Source organism: Vespula pensylvanica, chromosome 16, assembly GCF_014466175.1.
Source record: "Vespula pensylvanica isolate Volc-1 chromosome 16, ASM1446617v1, whole genome shotgun sequence".
Classification (NCBI taxonomy): Eukaryota; Metazoa; Arthropoda; class Insecta; order Hymenoptera; family Vespidae; genus Vespula; species Vespula pensylvanica.
In genome coordinates this window covers 3,883,611-3,908,079 of record NC_057700.1, presented here as the reverse complement: position 1 = coordinate 3,908,079, position 24,469 = coordinate 3,883,611, and the positions used below count along the sequence as shown (strand labels likewise).

General features: G+C 25.3%; 1 protein-coding gene across 3 annotated transcripts in view; it reads right to left on the bottom strand.

Moving 5' to 3' along the window:
• The window catches only part of LOC122634944 (E3 ubiquitin-protein ligase AMFR-like), a 43,466-nt gene that overhangs the window by 12,709 nt on the left and 6,288 nt on the right, over positions 1-24,469 (bottom strand). For all 3 annotated transcript variants that reach the window (XM_043824492.1, XM_043824493.1, XM_043824494.1), the window contains exons 3-5: positions 15,860-16,184; positions 4,789-5,046; positions 1,338-1,493 (exon numbers count right to left, since the gene is read on the bottom strand). In XM_043824492.1, the coding sequence (XP_043680427.1) occupies positions 1,338-1,493; positions 4,789-5,046; positions 15,860-16,117 (672 nt within the window). In that variant the 5' untranslated portion in view covers positions 16,118-16,184. The remainder of the gene's footprint in view (positions 1-1,337; positions 1,494-4,788; positions 5,047-15,859; positions 16,185-24,469) is intronic.

The following is a 24,469-nucleotide window of genomic DNA, read 5'->3' as shown; positions in this document are numbered from 1 at the left end:
TTTAAAAAATTTATTGTAATTTCCTTTTTCTTTCTTTCTTTTCTTCAAATCATTTTTTTTTTTTTCAAATTGTGAACCTACGAGTGTCTCGAAGAAAAAAAAAAAAGAAAAAAAAGAAAAAGAAGGTGTAATCGATCACGAAAATCATTTAAGAAGATTTGAATCGCTCTGTATATATCTATATAGACAACCGTGTTCCTTTTTTAAACGAGGTCACTCACCATTCTCATCTCTTATCTTTTCTCTGGAAGAAAACAGGAATGTTTTCTTCGTTTTCTTCGTTTTAGCGAAGGTGTGAAAACTTTGTAATAAACTTTCGTGGCTTTTAAATGCTTTGAAAAGCAGTAAGAGAGAGAGAGAGAGAGAGAGAGAGAGAGAGAGAGAGAGAGAGAGAGAGAGAGAGAGAGAAAGAGAGAGTGAGATATTGGATTATGTATTACGCGTACTACGACGATAATTTAGATTCTAAAGACGTAAAATAATAAACGGAGAATAAAGTTTCACCTTTGTTTACTTTTCCATAACGCTATCGTTAGATTATTGAATTTTCATTCATGAGGTGTATATATGTTTGTGTATATATGTATATATATATGTAAATATATATATATATATATAAATTATGTCAATAAGTATCTTTTTGTTCTTTCACGAATTAATTCTATCAATCTATTATTGTTTATGTATATGCATATTAAACTTATTTTACGTTTAAAACGAATTTTACATTTAAATGTAGAATAGTAGTTGCAAAATTAAGATATAATAAATATATTAATATCTAATCTTATTTAACGTGGAACATAATACATGTAATGTGTTAAAAATTTATTTAATTTCGTAAAAGTAAGTTTTTAAAAGAACTTTATATATATATATATATATATATATATATATATGTATATGTGTGTATTTATATCTTTTTTTAAATTACAACATAATAAACCGTATATTCTATATTTAATCGGATTTAAAGTTAAACGTAATATAAATAAGCTGAAAAATTTAAATTTCATATATTAAATTTTGTCAAAATGTAATTGTGCTGTAACTTTTCGATTTTATATATATATATATATATATATATATATGTTTAAATAAATATATTTATATATATTAATATAAATAAACATATCATATATACACATATATTTTATATTATAATTTAAATAAAAGGATAATAAATGATTTGTCTTTTCAATAACTTGATATAACAAAGTTTAATTTATATCGATATATGATAAACAAATTTCGTTGCGACATTGAAACGTTTATATCACTTTTGAATAGTTAAAATAGATTTTATGAAGATGAATTAGAACGTAACAATGACTCACCTCGGCCGCCATGAAGGCGAAAGTATTAAAGGTCACTAAAAAGAAAACTGCTGCGGTGCACAACAGGAGCATGAATGCAGAAAAAGCTAATATTCCTGCCAAAAGTCCAAGGAGTCGGGCGTGACTCCATCCTGGGGTCGTAGGTGAAAAGGATAACTGTAAGAGAGAGAGAGAGAAAGAGAGAAAAAGATAATAAGGATATTAAAGTTTCCAAGTATCAACGTTCTTAAATTAATACTTTGGATTAAATGAAAAAAATAAAAATTAATCTATAATAATTCATGTGTACACACATTTGATATCCACATTCGAAACTGATTTAAACATTTTATATAATATCCTTCCTAATTGCCACGATTTTTTTTTGTTTTTTTTTTTTGTAATCAGTTTTTTTTTTTCTTTTCGTTTTTATCTGATCATCGAAAAATATATCTTCAGAGTTTAACGAACAGCATAAAAGAAAGATTTCATAATAATTTTTATAAAAAATAATTTTATAGTCTTTAGAAATAATTTTTATAAAAAGTTAAAGTAGTAATAGGTTAAATGATACATTTTTAAAAAAAAAGAGATAATTTTTATAAAAGATAATTTTAAAGAAGGTTTATAAGATTACGTTGAAATAATATTTAACCGTGTCAACGATTAAAACAATTTTGTATCAATCGATAGATATAATATTTTTTATCTTTTACCAATTTTCATTGGTACTGTTCTGTCCCCTTTTTTTTTTTTTTAACGTTTAAAGACACAACTGTTAGAAAATATACTTCGTTCGTTCGTTTGTTCTTTTTTCTTCTTTTTATTTTTCTATTTTTTTTTTTTCTTTTATAAATATCAAAAAAATATGTATTAAGGCTTAACCGTAACCCTTAAATAAATTCTACGAAATTGTTTTACGATATTTTTTTGAGCGTTAACAAATGGAACAACTACATATCTAGAATAAATCAAAATACGCATTCATTTAATACCCTTTCTTATAATTATCATAATTACAACATTAATTCTAATTCCAAAAGTATACTTTCATTTTGACAAATGTCAAAAAAAAAAAAAAGAAAAAAAAAAGAAAAGAAAAAGGAACAAAAAGAAATAAAAAAAAAAAACTTGTTTAAAAAGATCGTAAATAAAACAAAGACTATAAAATCGATTGCCAACGAATCCTAAAAAAATAATAATAAATATCGTTGATATGAATATTTTTATCTGTCAAAATGATCATGCACCTATAAATATCATTTCTACTTATCATAATCTTGACATTGAATCTTATTAAAAAGTATAATTTTACTCTGACGAATATCACGTCTCGATAAATCTAATGTACGTAAATAATATTTATTTCTGTCTATTATAAAAAAAAATCTAGAGAAAGAGAGAGGACAAAAAAAAAAAAGGAAACAAAACAAAAATAAAACTAAAAAAAGAAAGAAAGAAAGAAAGACAGACAGACGAACAGACAGAATATTAATAATTCCGTTCGTGCTATTTATACGAATCGACGAATCAATAAAATCGAGAACGATAATCAATCAATATTTTCTCCTTCGTCCTGTTTCCTTATCTTTTTCAAAAAGATGTGATGGATGAGTAGCGATTGTACTTTGGCAGGCCTCTATCCAGTAACCTCGTTACCTCTATTGGATTAGCCTAACGGGATTACGCGGATCTTAACTTGGTTGCGTAACGGAAAACTGCGTTCCTCGATATGCTATGGTATAGTTCGCGTTTTAAAAGAAGATTCACGAGTTTACCCCATCCCCGAAATAAATAGATAGATAGATAGATAGATAGATAGATAGATAGATAGAAAAGAAAGAAAACAAAATAAAAAAAAAAAAAAAAAATAATAAAGAAGAAAAGCTGCTTACGCTAAGATCGATGAATTTATAGCAAACACATTAGAATAGATACACGTTCGTACGCTTTAACGATAAATAGCGATCAATCTTTCTATAAATTTCGATCGATCGTTATTTTCACAAGCAATTTATAAACAGCTTCAATATCTATTAAAGTATATTATTGTAAAATCACATCGATGGTAATATTAATTAGATTATGTTTTATGTGGTATAAAAGAAATATTGTATCTTCAGAGAAGAACGGTACGTATAGAAATGAAATTTTTCGACATTTTTGCGATAAGGAAAATTCGCAAATTTTCATTTTTTCGAAAATTAATATTAGTGTTGTTATTAGTGTTATTGATAAATCGCGAATGAATTTTAATATTATTTTGATCAGATTTTTTACATAGCATAAAATCAATTTTCATGTTCTATAATACGCAACGTAATTGGATGGGATAGTTTGGAAATAAAATTTAATATAAAAATAATAATAAATCGTCTGTGTTGATTTTAATATTATTATTCTACTATTTTCGAGTAGATATACAACAAATATTATATCACCGAACTGAACAGCAAGCAACGAAACGAAACGCGACAGTTACTCGACTTTCGAAATTATCTAATAATAATCACTTTGGAGATAAAAATTGTCTATGGTAAACAATAAGCGAAAGACGACGATAAATAACAAAATTAAACGCGACATTTGCTCGACGATCGAAATTATCTAATTATAATCAATTTCATCAGAACAAAAAAAATTGATTACGAAAAATAACAATCATTGATATTAATTTTATTCTATTTAATAAATCGTATACAACGAATATTATATTACCGAACCGAACAGCAAGCAACGAAACGAAACGCGACAGTTACTCGACTTTCGAAATTATCTAATAATAATCACTTTGGAGATAAAAATTGTCTATGATAAACAATAAGCGAAAGACGACGATAAATAACAAAATTAAACGCGACATTTACTCGACGATCGAAATGATCTAATTATAATCAATTTCATCAGAAAAAAAGAATAACAATAATTGATATTAATTTTATTCTATTTAATAAATCGTACAACGAATATTATATTACCGAACTAAACAGCAAGCAATGAAATTAAACGCGACGGAGTACTCGACTTCCTAAGTTATCTAATCCACGTAAGCGATTGTGTCTCTTACCGTAAAAGCTTGGGAGGATACGATTACAAACATATATGTATGTATATATTTATCTTACGTATGTATCTACACGTAACCCGCTCGGTTTACTTTCTCACACAAAGAAAACTTTTATACGCCTGTTTATTATATCGCACTCTTCCTATACGTATGAGAATGAAAAACTGGTTCGTTCGTCGTTCGAGAGAAATTCAAGGACTAGGGTTTGAGAGAACGCGAAGTTGTGCTGTAAATGCTGTAATACTTACTCAATCTATTAACGAACGTTAAAAGTTAAATATTTGTTATTTGTATTTCGTTTCACATCTGAAGAGTATTCTCTTTCTTTCCTTCCTTTATCTTTCTTCTATTTTATTTTTATTTTTCATTTTGCCTCTTAAATGTTGAAATATTTAACAAACTCACGTATTCGAATCGATCCTTGCAAAGTTGACTCAGTAGACTCAAAAATCCAAGTGCTGTGAACCATGCACACCAAAGTACAACCTCGTCCATGTACTGTACGTTGAGCACACCAAAAACGAATATGAACTTGTAAAATACGAAGTTCCAGAATTTGTCCTTGAGATGTTGCCTCTCGGAAACTCGTAGATCACCGAAGACTAGTTTTTGAATAGTCTTGCCTAGGAGTATCAGCACGCAGTAAGCCATGTTTATCAAAGTCTGTAATTTTAAAAAAAAAGAAAAATAAAGAAAGGAATAAGAGAAAAAGAACAAACAAAGAAAAAACATTGAGATGTGAACTTCGTAATAAGATTATAGGATTATTTGTCGTATGATTTGTAAGAATGTATATAAGAAAAAAAAAAAAAAAAAAAAAAAAAATCTTATTTTCTTTTTATTAATTATCGACAGGTCGATAAATATTACAAAAAACAACACACATTATATCTATGATAAAAAACATAAAATCGTTGTTCAATTTGTTCAATCACATTCGAGCATTGAATCGAAACGATTCAATTTTCAAATTTATAATTACGACGTATCGCGTAAGAGATACGATAATCAAATATAATTGTTGTTGTTGTTGTTCTTGTTGTTCGTAATTATAAATTTTTACAATTCTTTTTCTTTATATCATTATCGTTGACTTGTAATTGAAACGATTTAATTGGAACTATATTTGTACTGTACGTCTAGAAAAGTACAATAATCCAATAAAATCGTTAACAAAAAGTTATAAACAATTTTCACGATCTTCTAAATTATTAATGAATTAATTGATATAATTAGCAGAATGGTTTATCGTGAATTCATAAAATCTCAATATGACTCGTCGGCATCGATTAGCAATTATACCAATTAGAATGGAAAAAACGAAGAGGAAGTAGAAAGAAAAAAAAAAAAAAACGAAAAGGAAAGAAGAAAAAAAAAATACAAAAAGAGAAAAGAAGGAAAATAGAAAAACAAATATTTAACAATGATTTGAAGTGATCATTAGCGAGCTCAGCGAACCATGACGCTTGCAATCTTAATCGAGATTTAGAGTAACAAGTATTCTCGTATCTTGTATGTATATATGTATATATATATATATATATTGAAATAATACTCGAATCGATTGGGAAGGTTGATAATATAAACGACTAACTTGGCAAAACTTCGTCAGACATTAACGCGTCAAAATTACTAACCAACGCCGACTCGATCGTTGCCAAATGACAGAATCTCGTTCGAAAGGACATCTAATTCTAGATACTCGGTGTTATTCTATCTTATTTGCGACTAGGTATCTTTAAATATGCGGAAGTTGCATCGTGCTAGTAACAACGAATATTCGTTTAGATGGATGTTACAAAAATTAATAAATTTATACATTTGTTTTACTTAACAGTATATAAAATATTATCTTCATTGACTTATGAAATCGTTATACATATATATATATATATATATATATATATATATATATATATATATATATAAACATATATTATTATATCTTGTTATTTTTCAGATATCTTATTATATCTTGTTGTTATATTATGATTAATAAATTTGAAAAAAAGAAAGAAAATTTAATCAAACATTATTTAAAAAAGAAAATCTGCAAAATGAATAGATAATGATATAATAATCGTATCATTTATATTATATACATACACATAATTTATTTATTTATTTATTTATTTATTCAATATAGAATAACAAATGTCTTATAAACAATTTACAATTTTTAATATCGACTCGAGATAAGATTATTATCAAATAAGAAATCGATTTACTTATTTGATAATAATTTTGATAATATCTAACATTGCGTAACATTGATAATATCTATCGATGAGACTTTGTTAACTTTTTAATAATTCATTTATCTATTCATTTATTTATTTATTTATTTCCAACTAAAAAAAGGAGCAGTAAAATCTTTTCTATACCTTTCATTTTCAACGAAGATAAAAATTTCTTAATGAAATTACTTAAGATTCGAAATTCTATTGTACAATCAACGAACTACGAACAACGTACATCAAACGAAATGAGACGCTAAAAATGAAATGAAAAAAAAAAAATAAAAAATAAAAAAAAAAAAGAGAAACATCACGTGCGGCGAATTTCTACGATAAGAAAAAAGAAAAAACAAAACAAAAAACAAACAAAAAAAATTACAAATTAAAAACAGAAAGATTGATCAATTTTGTTTAAATCGAAGTCTCTTCCTGTGGCCGAGCAGTTCGTATTATAAAACGTGTGATTAACTTCTCGGATGACCTTGAAACGTTGTCTCCTTGATGTGCTTGATAAATCGGAATAAAAAACGTAGAAGAACTGGTTAATCAAGCATATATACATGCATTAGTACTAAGCCGAGTTGAAAAAAAAAAAAAGGAAATCAAGAAAAAAAAAAAAGAAAGAAAGAATTACTCGTATCTAAGACAAATAATTAGAGAGAAAGAGAGAGAGAGAGAGAGAGAGAGAGAGAGAGAGAGAGATAGAGATAGAGAGCTATTATTAAATAAAGGAAACCTTTTCCAGTAACAATTTCTTATGTATGTAACGAGATCGAAAATACTTTTAAATAATACGTTTCAAAACTCGTTTGAAATCTATGAATGTAAAAATTACCTTGATATTATATACCATTTTACAATATCACTTTGACACGGTAATTATAAAAGGAAATTATTATTTTATTATTACAACTGACGCAATGCGGTAATAACAGTTAATTTTTAAGATTATCGCGATAAATATTTCTTAAGAAGGAGAGAGAGAGAGAGAGAGAGAGAGAGAGAGAGAGAGAGAGAGAGAGAGAGAGAGAGAGAGAGAGAGAGAGAGAGAGAGAGAGAGAGAGAGAGAGAGAGAGAGAGAGAGAGAGAAGAAAAAGAAAAGAAAGAAAAACAAGGATAAGGAAAAAGAAGAAAAAAGAAAAGAAAAAATTGTTTTCCCGCGTACAATTTAACAATAACATTTTATCATTCTGACATGGTAAAACTGTTAACTAAAATGAAATTCGCGATATAACTGACGCAATGCGGTTCTGGTATTGCTTTTATAGGACACACGGTATACCTTGTAAACGTAAAGGAATATTGAAAAGTTAATTTGAAAACGTTAAGGGAATATTTCAATATTCCTTGAAACGCTAAAGGAATATCGTATTACGCTTCTTAATATCCTTTTATTTATATAGAAACTTTTTCAAGGATATTAATTCATCGTTCAACGATTAAAGTACACTTTGGCATTGATAATAACGATAATAATGAGTTTTAATCATCTCTCTTCCTTTTCATTTCATTACAAACTTTTCAATATAATATCTGTGAAATAATTGTTAATACTTTAATAAAATATTAATACTCGGTGTGTATGTATCTAACGGTAACTAACGACAAGTAATATTATATTTATCCCGACTATGATGACAAAATGACAAAAAAGATTTCCACTAGTTTCGTTGTGTATCATAAGAAAAAAAAGAAAAGGATAGAAAGAAAGAAAGAAAAAAAAAAAAAAAAAAAGAAGAAGAAGAAACGTTCACATTATATAACAATTTTGTTTTTATAGAAACAATTCTATTTTCTTTTCTTTCTTGAAAAGAAATACCAACGTAGAAACGTTCGTCTACAATGTGCTAAGAATCATACATGCACATACACACAGATTATATCGCTTAGATCATTACATAAAAAACCACTCGTAATGATACGTTTCTTCAATTTTCAAGTCAACTTGTTTTTCCTCCCTAACCACGAAGATTAATTTTTCCTTCGCACTAATACAATAATAAGAGTGAAAAAAAAAAAAATTTAATTTATTAAACGTGCTACACACACACACACACACACACACACGACGTGACCACACAGAGATCGTAGAAAAATGATACGCATAAGTTGTTTCCCTATTTTTTTTTCTTTTTTTTTTTTTTTTTCAAAGTCATCCTTATTTTCTACGATTACATGACTGATCAACATATAAGGTCGTATTTGTACGTACCGTATGTATCATACGATATACGAATACCAATATAAATACAAAGAAGCACGTAATAATGAATCATCGACTTTTTCTATCCTTTTAACAAGGTTACAATATTTCACAATAGTTTGTATTTATTACATTTCATAAAAGTAGGAAATTATAATAGTTGGTCATAAAATAATATATTCTTTTACATTTGCTAACTTGGATGTTTTAACGTTTAAACACGTACGTACGTTCGTAGATACGTAAGTATAGTTGGCTCTACGCCCACTACCAATCGTTCTACGATCATTCCCCAAGAGCTTTACTATGCAATGCTATCTTCTGTATCTTTGGTATTACGTGTACACTGTGTACATACATACATACATACATATATATACGTCATCGTTAGTCGAATAAGAAAATAACATTCGAGACTTTCTTCTTTCGATCAAACTATATTCTAGATTTTGTTAGAAATTTTCTATAAATGTATGTGTGTGTATGTATTGTGATAAATCTTCATGAATATTTTTATAGAAATTATATAACATAGTATGTAAATAATTTCGTAGAAATTATCTGCGAATTTTATTTTTAGAAATTATATAGATACAATTATTATTCTAGATACGAACTATAAATAGTTTCGTATATCTACGTTCTCGATAGATATTATTTTCTCTTTTTCCTTTCTTTTTTTTTTTTTTTTTTTTTTTCTTTTGGTTCTTTTTATAGAAATTATATCTACAAATTTATTTGAAAGAATGACGTTTAAATATTATTGTAAAAAGAATCTATAAATATTTTTGTAGATAGTATCCGACGACGGAAATAGTATCTACTATTTTATTTTCAGAAATGATCTATAAATATTATTGTAAATAGGATTTGTAGTAATATTTTTGTAGACATTATCTATGAAAATATTTTTGTAGACTTTATCTATTAATATTTTTCTAGACATGATTTAGGAATAAGTTTCTATTAATAATTTATAAACATCTTCCTCGATGTTCTTATTTCATCGAATTAACGTGAACTTAGTGACAATTATTACTAATATATAATTTATCGTATACTACTGTCACTACTATCATTATATACATATATACACACTTTCTCAATTTTTTTTATTTCATTAAATTATTAAGAACTTATTGATAATTATTACTAAAATATAATTTACACATATATTACTATCACTATATACGTATATACATATATACATACTTTCTCAATTTTTTTTATTTCATCAAATTATTCAAAAATTAATGATAATTATTATTAAAATATAATTTACACATATATTACTATCACTATATACATATATAATATATGTATATATACTTTCAAATTTTTTTATTTCATCGTTCTCAATTTTTTTATTTCATCATTATTAAGAACTTAATAATAATAATAATTATTATTATTAATTTGTAATTTACTTTAATTATATATATATATATATATATATATATATATATATATATATAACAGAACAATAAGTTATATCACAGGAAGAAAGAATGCGCGCGCGCGTTTCCATTCGCAAAGACGCCACGCGATATTGCAGCTCGATGCGTAAAAGGGTGCAACGGGACGTAAAAGTTCAATCGATAGAACGCGCTAACCATCTAAGATTATACGTAATATCACAAAATCTACTCGTGTTTTTCATCTATTCAATCATTTTTATTTAATACACTTTCCTTTTTTTTTTTCTCGAAAGATTTAACGAGAGAAATTTTTTCAAATCCGATTCAACAGAAATCTTTTTTCTCGATTCGCTAAAGAGATTCTTCGAAAGTTCGATTCAACAGAAATTTTTTTTTCTCGATTAAGAACGAGAAATTCTTTTCTTACCTTTTTTTTATCTTTTTTTTTTTTTAAATCTAGCTTTCAATTAAAACCTTTCATTGATTGTTCCAATCATATTTAAAATTATTTACTTCCTTATTAGATATATATATATATATATATATATATATATATATATCAGAAATAAATTGCACAATTAATTTGTCGTTAATCGTTAATGATAATATGTCAAAAGCGTTGATAATATTGTCTATATTATTTTTTAATCGTATACAGGAATATGACGTTTCCGTCATATTCGATAAGATATTGTCCGGTATTCGTTCGTTCCATATTATAATAGAAACAAGGAAATGTTTTTACTTGGTAAATATAAACTTTCTTCTCTACATATCTTAGATATACGAACATACATACATATACATATACATATACACTATAGAATTATTAGATCATATTATTACATACATAATGAAGGATTTAAGTATCCGTAAAATATATAATACATTTTCTATCATACGGATAGTTGAATTCCTCGTTACATATACAATTTTACTATAAATAGAATTTTACTATATATAGAAAAAATAAAGATATTTATACGAAAAAATAAATCAATAAATGAATAAATGAAATACAGCGTTCAAAAAAAAAAAAAAAAGAAAAAAGAAAAGAAAAAAAAGGAAAAAGAGAAAAACTGCATTCGTTGATAATAAAACTAAGCTGAAAGATATTCGATGTGTAGAAACAATAAAGAGAGAGAGAGAGAGAGAGAGAGAGAGAGAGAGAGAGAGAGAGAGAGAGAAAATGTTAAATAACTTAATAACCGAATTTATCATAGAAACTTAAGCTCGCATATTACGTTTTGCTTAAAACTTGGTTATGAATTTACAATTTAAATTGTTTGGAAATATACAATTCGTTGAAAAACAATTAACAATGCGTTCCATTGTTCGCAAAGCAATAATTTAAAATATTGAGAATAATTTTCGTTATTATATATGTTCCGACACTACGTGTTGATATAATATTTATCATGTTGGTTAGAGATAGAGCGGATGTTAAGTTCGGCACGCGTTCGCATTCGGCGTTCGTCAACCTCTAACAACCGCGATTAGTTAGACGATCGACGTTTATCAAGATCGTCAAATGGATTACGTGGCAGACACCGTCCTCCTCCTATATGTACTCGGTCTACGAATGGAGAGCATGACGTAACTCAACGTATAACAGCTTGCACGGTCTACGACCACAATGACGAATAGTCAATTTTAAATTGCGAACAATACTATTATTTATGATTTAAATATATATACATACATATACATATACATATAAATGTAGATTTATAAATATATATATATATATGTGTGTATGTATGTATGTATGTATGTATGTATGTATGTATGTATTAAGCTAAGTTACGTCGAATTTTTTATTATTATATAAATAAATATATCTATTATTATTATTATTATTATTATTATTATTATTATTATTATTATTATTGCATATATATATATATAAATATATGTATATGTATATATATGTGCATATTGATATTTCTAATAAGTTACGTTGAATTTGTTATTATTATTATTATTATTATTGGATATGTATATGTGTATTAAATTTTCTAATAACTAACGTAGAAATTTGTATTATTATATAACAAAATATATTTGTTATTATTGTTATTAATGTTATTATATATTATTAATTTAGATGTAAAATATTCAAATTAATATAATAGTATTCTGAGATATACTAAACATAAATTTATAACATACAATAATATCAAGATTTATATTAGAGATAATAATATTTTAATAACAACGATAGCATATTGCACATATCAAAATAAATAATATAGTATATATAATATAAATATTAATAATATAATATAATAACTAATAATGTATCATAAGATAGTAAAACTATATATAAAAAAAAATATTTCAATAGTAAACTTAATTACTTAACACACACACACACACACACACACACACACACACACGCACGCACGCACGCACGCACGCACGCACACAATATTAAAAACTAGCGCTGGAATTAATTAAAATAAAATTTTTTCGGAAACGAAACATTTTGATATGCTCGAGTTATGGAGATTTGAAAATTTCAAAAATAATGCGCTGTGTTCGACACAGAAACAAGATAAAATGTAATCTTTTTCGAATATTTTTTCTAGAGTATCTTTTTTCTCTCTTTTTTTTTTTTTATTACACACACACACACACACACACACACATGATATATGAGAAATTTGAGTGACACCTTTTTAAAAGGAATTCAATAAAACAAAGTCTATATAAACAACAATGAGATAAGATTAACTAATGAAAGTATAGATAATATAATAAAGGAGATATAGCATTGGTTGAGTCTTGTCTGGGTCGACTCGCCACGGCGCAACATCGATTTTCCCGGGTCATGGTCGAGCATCGATTTTCGCACGACGCTTCAGCCCTCCTCCTCTTCCTCCTCTTGCTCCTCTTCCTCTTCTTCCTCCTCATCCACTTCCTCCATTACAAGTTTTACCCATGAACGACAGAGGTTACGTATGATATTTCCCATAGAAAATCGGAAAACTCAAAGACAAATTCATTCGATATTTCAATCTCTCTGTCTCTCTCTCTCTCTCTCTCTCTCTCTCCCTCTCTCTCTCTCTCTCTCTCTCTCTGTCTATCTATCTATCTATCTATCTTTCTCTCTCTTTTTCTTTTTCTTTCTTATTAGCAATAAAGACGAAAATAAATCAAAACGTTTATAGATACGAGGACTTGGGAAAACTTTTTATAAATTCTACGTTATATGACAAATCGTTGTTCATTATATACGTTATTATATACGTTGAAATATTGTTTATTGTATTTTGTTGAAATATTATGTATTCCGAAACTTAAAAATTAAAGAAAAGGAAAAAATAAAGATTATATCAGTTTTAATATCAGTATTACTGTGAACATCTTTTTGTCCTTTTTCTTTTTCTCTTCTTTTCTTTTTTCTTTCTTTTTTTTTTTGTAGAAATTATTAGATTTATGAATTATTCGTATTTCTATTCTTTTGTATACTATTATTTACGTTGATTTATAAATAATTACGTCGATAGATAACGTATACGTATTCTTTTTTTGTTAATAGTTGAAATATACTTTCTATGGAATATTTTTTTTGTCGGATTTTTTTTTTCTTTTTTTTTTATAAATAAAAATGAAAAGTATATTGAATTTTCGAATTAAAAATATATAAACCTTTTTCGTAGATTTAAAAAATCTTGATATTACTATGAAATATTATGTTTCATAGTATACTATTTAAATATTCGAGATTAAATATCATCAAAGATCATGGAAGATCATATTCAGAGATAACAATATTGTTTGATTGTATTAGTGTTACTGTGTCAATCAACGAATGAATAATATTACTGAAAAATAAAGAAATTCGGTCTAAAACGATTTTTCATGCTAATAGATAATTTGTAAAATACTATTCGAAATATGTATATTGGCTATCGCACGTTACATATGTATAATCATATAAACAGTAAATATATGAAAATATCGAAAATATTATTTTAAGGAAACCTAATTATCCTAATATATACAATCAATTGAGTAAGATAGATAACTAATATATCCATATATTATCGTGAATATTTCGAGTTATTATTGAAGAAATATAAAATTAAGAATATATATTTTTATATATATATATATATATATATATATATATATATATATATATATATAGACATATATATATACTCTTAATTAATTTAATTATATATTAATGTTATATATATTAATTGTATACATATTCTTATTTAATTTAATATATACATATATATATAGAAAGAAAGAGAAAGAGGAAAAGATAAAAAGAGATAGTAGGATAAAAAATAAACAATTTAGATTAAACAAATTTAGAATTTTTCTTCTCTCTATTTTTCTCTTTATCTTTCTTTCTCTCTTTCATGCAAATATTAATTATCTTATTTTTTTTTTTTTTTTTTACAAAAGATTCCCTTCTTTTTTACACACACTATAGTACTAAATTTTATTATAGAAATTAGCTGAAAATTCCATTTAAAAAAGAAACGATAATTCATTCATAATTAGAATAATCGCATACTTGCATGAAATTGAAAAACAATTAACGAGTAAAGTTGTTAAACTTTTTAGTATATCTGATGCAATTATATTACGAATGGTAATAGTTACATAATAAGAATTACTATATATATATATATATATATATATATATATATATTTAAATAACTTAATACATATTTCATAATAAATTTTTGAATAAAAAATAACTGAATATAGTCATTAATAAACGTCGGTATATAACTTATGTTCATATCGGCATTCTTGCTAAATAATAATAAATATTTTTTTAACCATTAATTAACGATTATCCGTTTATGAAGACTTCTTGCTTGATTAGTATATATAAATATAAAAAATCTGTTTACAAATTTCTATTAATAATACGATGATATATGCTCATATATATTTAATTTTGTTCAACCGATGATTCAATGATTTAATAATATATTAAACGACTTTATAATAATGTAGTGTTAATGGAATGATAAATTATTCTATAATGATTTAATTAATATTTCATAGATTGAAATTAAAAATACGAAGGCACACTAATTGTTATAATTATTATTAATAGAATAATAAATTAATTTCATAATTTTATATATATTTTATATATGTGTATTAATTATTCAATTAAACACAACACACATACATTGAATATTTCATATTAATACTTTGATGAAATAAATATTAATATTACATATAACAATAGAGAAAGATTAAAAAAACAAAAAACGTAAATTATTACAATAATTTAATATTTTATTATCAAAAATGATATTCATCCTTCTTAATTATAATTACTTGGACGTTCCTTTTAAACTTTGATTTAACAAATCAAACAAAATGTAATCTAAAATTTTTGATACGTAATTTGCGTTTAGAAATTAAACAAGTGAAAAGTTTCTAGAAAATTTAAAAAAAAAAAAAAACTGAAATTTCATTTCAAAAAACGAATGAAATATCGTCATGTTCTATCTTTGCTTTGATTAATAAACAAACAATTGATATATAAATAAACGAATATATACATATATATATAAATATATATGCGTATATACGAAATTACAAAAAAATTAAAAAGTTAAAAAAAAACTTACCCAAATGCAAGCAGGATCCTGTGCCATGAAGGACAGTAACTCTTTGAAGTGCATACCAAAACTTTTGGGATAAGTCGTCGTGCCATTTTCCATTATGTCGTCGATGCCCTCAATTATACTCGTATGATTTGCTCGCCATGCGGGATCTTTTACAATTTGAGCAGCATAGTAAACGGAACAAGATAGTACAGCAAAGCTGAGGGTCGTGTAAACTCTTAGATTGGGCACGGGTAATCGATCTAAAAATTCCATCGGCATGTTAGCGTCACTTTTCGCACTTTCCTGTTTGCCAAACGATTCTTACAAGATTTTTATGCGTGTTTATCTGTAATAAAAGAGAAAACGAACAAATAAATAAAGTTGTTAACGCTATTGTTCCAAGGTTTTCTGCGACGTAAAAACGAAACTTTTTTTTTTTTTGTTTTAATATATGTATATATATATATATATATATATATATATATATATATTTCTTTTAATATTCCATTTCTATGACTTCTTTTTTATATTGCATTTAATGTTCTAATGTCCTTGAGAATAAGAATAAAGAAATAATATTGCTGTACTGTGTGTGTTACTAATAAAGAAAATAAAAAACACGATAACAGAAAAAGAAAGAGAATAAATAAATTAATTAAATGTTACAATCATTTAATTATACTTTATATTACGAACAATATAATTATACTTTCTAATACTAATTGATTATATTTTCTAATCGCTAATTGTAATCTTTCCTTATCTCTTTACAATGGTTACAGTATCTCTGTTTTCGGTTTAACAAAAGGAAAAAGAAATAAATAAAAAAAAAAAAAAAAAATAAAAAAATAAAAAAATGAAAAGAAAAATAAAAACAAGACATGTCCTATCGCCCATCGTCATTACATCAAATTTAAACCGATTCTAATCAACAAACAATTTATCATACGTTTAATTAATAATTCATTTGCTCTCTGATGAGGAAAGATAAAAAAAGAAATAAAGAAAGAAACGACAAAAAAAAAGGATAAAAAAAAAAAGAAGAAAAAGAAGAACAGGAAGGACAAAGAAAAATACATTTAATAACGTTGTAAAAATTTTAAGTATGAAAATACATACTTTAAAAAGCGATTAGACGATCCGATTTGATAAGCTAGATATTTGTACATTAATATCAACGAAAGTCGCACGTATCGTTACATACGTTTATTATGACATATAGATAATAAAAAAATGTGAAATTAATATATAAAAAAAAAAAAAAAAATTATTTTAGGTAGATAGATAGAGGGGGTAGGAAGGGGAGAAAAGAAGAAGAAAAAAAAAAAAGAAAAAAATTTGCAGATTAATATTTTCAAAGCTAGAGTTATCGTTTTATATTACAGTTATAACTTCTTCGATCCTTATGTACTCGCATAAATTGATTGAATTATTTATGAAATAAAATCATCGTAAGATTATGAACAATAGATATTTTGTCATGCTTCGTGCGAAACTAAAACGGACGTTCTGAATGTTTTAAATATATCGTGAATGACCTCTTTCGATGTCACTCGTTGGTTCTCATGTGAGAAACATTGAAAGAGAGAGAGAGAGAGAGAAAGAAGAAATAGAGATAGAAATAGAGACGTTCAGAGTACATGTTCTCTATGACGTAATTAGCGATCATATAATCGTTTTAATAAATAATCTAAGGGCATTTAATTTTATTTTACGAATTTATTATATACAGGTATATACGTATATTATATATAGCTACTGTGTGTTTATGTGTATACGTACGTGTATAAATAAAATGTCTCAAGTCTTAGAAAAGCTGATAAAAGTAGAAATAAATTCTAACTTGTTCATTCGGGGATAATTAAATCGAGTTTGCATAAGATGTGAAACGCGAATTTAATTAAAAAACTGTTATTTATCGTTCGCAGGTATCTACGAATGTAAATAAGATGTTTCTTTTTTTGTTCACGGCGTATTATCTTTATAAGAATAAAAAGTAAAACTACTGATTAAGAAGAGAAAATTAATTAGTTTTCTTTTTCTTATTTCTTTTTTTCTCTCTCTCTCTCTCTCTCTCTCTCTCTCTCTCTCTCTCTCTCTGTGTCTCTGTCTCTTTTGAAATATTAGATCTTTTTTTTCTTTTTTTATTCGATACAGAATGTATGACAAAACTAATTATAAATATTTTCTGCAGATTAAACGAATTTTTTATTAAAAAAATTTTTCAGTATTATGGTTATGGATTTTCGAATAGATAAATATCAGTGTTATCGTAGAAAGTAGGTCAAGAATAAAATAAAAAAAAAAAATTGAAGCAGTCATGAAAAAAAAAAAAAAAGAAAAAGAAAAAGCCAGGACAGTTTTAAATCTTTTTATCGTCTTTTTTTTTCTTTCTTTCTTTTTTTCTTTTTTTTTTTTTTAGAAAGCATAAATATTGTTGCACCTAATTATATTTACTTTATAAATATTCAAAGCATCATTGAAAACGTTATGAGTTTAGTTTTAGTATTACACTGTATTCTCTTCACATTTACATTACGTATTAACGTAATATATGTGCTACTAATTTATTATTAATAGATCGCACATGATTCTCGTTAGAGATAGTTATTAAAGTTATTTTTTTATTTCTTTTTCTTTTTCTTTTTTCTCTATATAACTCGAATAAAGTCCTCTCGTTCGTGTTTATAGTTATCATCGTATAAATAATAAATGCTTGTGGATCGATAATCTCTCGTTCAAAAAAATAACGATCGTATGAACATTAATGAATATTTACGATAATAAAAATAAGTATTAAAAATGCCAATGTATAAACGTAAATCTTTGTTAAAAAAAATAAAAAAATAAAATAAAATAAAATGAAATATTACAACATCGATTAATAACAAATATATATATATATATATAACAACAATGTCATCACCAATCAATTTCAATTGCCTTATTTTCTGTTAAATAAAATCGATGATAATTAAAATTAATTTAGGTCAAATCGCAATGATCAAAATAAAAAAATATACAGCGAATATTGATCATTTTTACATAACTATCGAATAATAAAAAAAAAAGGGAAAAGAAAGAGAAAGAAGAAAGAAAAAATATTAAAAGTGGAACATTAAATAGCGTATTAAGTTCCTATCGTTGTAAATGCGTTTCCCTTTTAATCTACTATGAAAAGTATAATTGCAAAATTATACTAAACGAGTGTATATACTTTTATATATATATATATATATATATATATATATATACATATATATATACATATACACATATATATATTTTGTATATATTTATTATATACTTGTATATATATATATATATATATATATATATATAACATTTCTATCGTAAAAACGTTTCCATTTTAATTTACTATGAAGAGTATAATTGAAAAATTATATTAAACTAGTATATATATAATTTTTGTTGTATACATATGTATATATAATAATATATATATAATATATATAATAATATAATATAAATAATATATATATACTTGTATATATATAAATATATCACGTACATATACTGGTCAGTATCGAATAAATAAATACCAGCTGAATAATAATTAAAATGCACCGTATTACAAATGTGTACTTTATTATTTTACAAAAAATAAACATATTATTAAAGATATAAAAAAATAGTTAATAGACTTTTAAGAATCATCCAATAACTTTATACGACGCCTATACAAAAAGAGAGACGATAACAAAAGCAAAAACAAAAAAAAAGGAAAATAAAAATAATAAAAAAATAATAATAATAAAAACAAAAATAATCAAGACAGAAATATAATATGACAAATTCAAAAATAAAATTCATTCATAAATAAAAATAAATTCATAGTTGTTACACCTACATACAACTGATGAAACAAATGTGATTTATTTTTATTCTTTTGGATTAGCATGATTACTTTGATGTCATATTATAAATATCATCAAAATTTTTGCTGAATAAAGAAGACAACGAATTTCTATAAAATACGTATTTCGAACAAGCGTGTGTGCGCATGTGTGTGAATGAATCAATCGATGTAACATTATTTCTCACATAAACGCGAACATGACTCTTTCGAGTTCAATTTTAACCAACGAGATATAGAAAATCTCGAAGTGATTCCTTTTCTTAACATTTCATCAAAAATTCTTGTATAGAAAATAAAATGAAAATCAAGAAATAGGAATCGTATGGTTATTATTAAATAGACGAATGAAAATCATCTTCAAAAGATATTTTTTCTTGGCAAAAATAACTATTACTAATTTTCAGAAACGAATTTGAAAATTTTTGCATATATAATATATAATACTAAGACTGGCTTATTTTTTGTGAGAAAAAAAGAAATAAGAGAAAAGAAATAAATTGAAAAGCAAAAAAAAAAGGATATTTACTTGTATATAATGTTATATATGATATATATATATATATATATACATATTATATACTGTATTTAAATAAACATTTGATGTAGAACGAACGAACGACGAACGCATGTCAAAATTTTTTATGGAATTGTCGAACATAAATTTGCAGGTAAAGATAAACAGAAGAAAAGGAAGAAAAAAAAAAATAGAAAAAAAAAAAAGAGAGGGCAAAAAGAAATAAGAAAAAGAGATCTTTTATATAAATACGATGACTCTTCATTTTCTTTTTTTTTTTTTTTGTAAATTCAAAATCATTTTAATGATTTATAATAGGAAAAAAAAATTAATATCAATAAAATAAATATATCGTATATATCTTTGAATAAATATTAAGAATACAAATGGAATGAATTAAAGGTGTACTTTAATCCATTCAACTTTTTCTTTATTTTTTTTTTTTTTTTTTTTTTTTTCTTATCGATAGGTTTGAACGATTAACGACATAATCATGTTACGTATTCAGAAACAAATGATATAACGTGAAAGTTATAGTATCGTTAAGTATAACGTCCGTATACAATACTATTGTAAAGTATACTATTATAGAGTGTACTATTATAGAGAGTATATAATTATAATATATTGTATTATACGCACATATGTGTGTGTGTGTGTGTGTGTGTGTGTGTGTGTGTGTGTATGTGTTGTGTATTAGTATTATTAGTTACAATTAATACACCAGTACGTAAATTATATCATTGTAATATGAAAGTTGAAATAATTTTATATAATATCATATATAACATATATACTTCGATATTACTATAATATTATTAATATTACATTACTTTAAATATATCAAAGTATTACATCAACAATAATATTTTTATATATCGTATAAAAATAATTACTTTCTTATAAGTTGTAAATCAAAAAAAAAAAAAAAAAAAAAAAAAAAAAAAAAAAAAAAAAAAAAAAAAAAAAAAAAAAAAAAAAAAAAAAAAAAAGAATAAAAAAAACACAAGAAAATGAAGATACTAAGTAAAAATAAAATTTTCAATGATAAAACTACGAATTAGAAAAAAACTTTAACAGATATAGATGTACAGTGTATATGTACGTATATATAATTTGATAGTTACACAACGTTGTAGAAATTTAATGAATTTTAGAAAGAGCAAAAGAGAGAGAAAGAGATAGAGAAAATATTGATTAGGAACGTTGTTAGACGAACGTGTCGAGAATCATATCGAGAGAATCCTAAAGATGTATTACCATCGTTAATACTAAGAAGAAATGAATTAAGTTTTCCTCGTTAGAGAATGTAATCGTGACGATCCTACATAAGTATAGAAGGCGTCTCGCTTTCATTATCTGGGATGACGACCTTTGAAATAATACTACTTGAAATAATGCGTTTCACGACAAGGGAAGTTCGTATTACCGAAAGAAAAAGATAGAGTTTGAGATGTTCGAAAGTGGAACAAGTGCAGACATATAACAGAGGTTAACACTTTGAGTTCAGAGTTAAACGTTTATTCAGATAAATTTTGATTCACTCAAATGATTTCTTAAATTAAACTATTCTGCGACAAAATTGACTTCTTTTTATTTCTTTCCTTTCTCTATTCCTTTTTTCTTGTATTTATTTATTTATTTATTTATTTATTTTTCGTTTTAATTTAATTATACTTGTTTTCTTCTTTTGGTAGAGACGATCGTTCGAACGTATGTCGTTTAAACGAAGTTAAAATAATTATTATGTAAATAAATAATAAGAATAAAATATTAACTTTAATCGTTAATATTTATGTATGTGTGTGTATGTGTGTGTGTTTGTGTAGAATATTTAAAATTATTTGATTTAAAATATACTATTTTATTAAATAATAATAATAATAAAGAAATAAAGTATCACTGACAAAAGAAGAAACGATCTTCAAAATTAGAAATATTTTTAATATTATTTGTATAAGAGAGAAAAAACAAGGAGGATAATAATTCATATAATATAATTTCTTATTTGAATTAATAAAATCAAATAAAATATGTTTCTTCGATTATACATTATTGAACGTAATCGTTACGAAACATTGCAGAATATTATTTTCGTAATAACAAAAAAAATGACGTTCATGAAGTAGAAATGTGATTATAATTTGACATATTTAATGTAAAATATAATTTGATCAAACGTGAAATTTGAAATTACTTTTACAATCGTTTCACGTTTCGATGTTTCTCTTTTTTCGTTCTCCTTTTCTTTGTTTTCTTTTTTTTTTTCCAGAAAGTTTTTGCAAGTTTAGACGTTTTATTTCGGTTGCTTCATCTTTTTTTTTTTTTTAACTCTTCAAAAATCTTACATATCGCAACACATTTATCGCACCTTCGTTTACATATTTACATTATACTCCTCATCACATGCCAATCTTATCAGATTTAACAATACACGTCATTCTACGAAAAAATCACTTGTGATGTCATTCACAAAAACTATTTAAGTTTATCTTAAAGCTTTTAGATATAATGACGAGAAGAAGGGAAAGAAAAAGAAAAAAAAGAAAAAAAGAAAAAATAAATTAAAAAAAAAGAAAAAAAAGATACAATCATTCCTACATAAATCTATCGTTTTGTTTTAGGATTTATTTCTCACCCTATAACTCCTATATCTCATTTTAACAAAATTCAATTTTCAACGAATAATCAATTCGTTAGGAACGTTATGAAACGTAACGAAACGAAAACGAGTAACAGGTAACGATTAACAAATAAAAACAAAATCAATAAGAGAATACGTAAATACATAGCCATGTATATCTGATTACTTGCAATTGATTTTCAAGGATATACTATTATTTCAAAGGTCTATAATTTCAAAGAAAACGAACAGACTGCATAATTTTTGAAAATTGAGAGTTAAATAAATCTGATTTGTAAACGTAAACGTCTAATTCTAATCGATCTAATTAGATCCACGACGATATATAAAACGTATATACAATTGTTTCGAAATTGACGATATTCCAAATGAGAAATTAATTTTCAAAGTCAATCAAATAAATCTGATTCGTAATTGTTCGTCTTATTTTAATCGATCTAACTCACACACGAGGATACATAAAATGCATATAATAATTTCGATATTGACGATATTAAAAATAAAAGAAAAAAAAAAAAAGAAATTAATTTTCATATTAACTTTCGAAATAAGTAGAATAAATTGGACTCGTAGATATATGTTTAATTCTAATCGATTTAATTCATTCACAATGATATCTAACGGTTTTGCCGTGTAAAAGTATAATTATGCGAAACGTACATATATTATAGAAATGACTTGCTGAACGCGTGCGCGCAAGCGTGTGTGTGTGTAGTGTGTGTTGAGTAAAAAGAGAAGGGAATCTTCTTGACCCACTGGCCGAGCGTATATAATGTCGGTCGTAAAGGGTGGAACAAAAGTTTGGCTCGTAAAGGAAAAATCGATTAGCTTGGAGAACTTGGCTACCTGCCGTGATAACTAGAAATATTTCTCTCTCTCTCTCTCTCTCTCTCTCTCTCTCTCTCTCTCTCTCTCTCTCTCTCTTTCTTTTTCTCTCTCATTCATTCTCTCATTCTTATTCATTCAAAGAAAGAAGCCGGTGATACAATCCACATTTTTTATCACGACCGGCGAAATCACGAAACACTATAGCCTTAGGGATAAAAGAATGGGAAAAATGGAGGACGAGGACATTGGCTTTCAATCGGTGAAAATTATATATATATATATATATATATATATATATATATATATATATGAAAATACATATGTAGATACATTTATATACGCATACGTGAATAAATATATATGTATATATATGCATGCGTATGTCATGCATGCGTACGTACATACTTGCGAACATACCGGCATGCGTGCATACTTGCGTCTGTACGCACGCATGTGTATAATTGTATAAATGTATTTATGCATATATGTATGAATATATATGTATATATATGATATATAATTATGCATACATGTATGACGTATAAGTATATGTATGTATATGTATGAATATAATAATGTGTATGTTCTCTGTCTGTGTATATTGAACGGGAAGAAAAATTTTTGTTTTTATAAAATGTAGAACAGAGAGAAAGAGGAAAAGAGAGAGAGAGAGAGAGAGAGATAAAGAGAGAGAGAGAGAGAGAGAGAGAGAGAGAGAACTATATGGTTTAGGAGTCGAGCAACTAGAAATAAAATAAAGAAGTG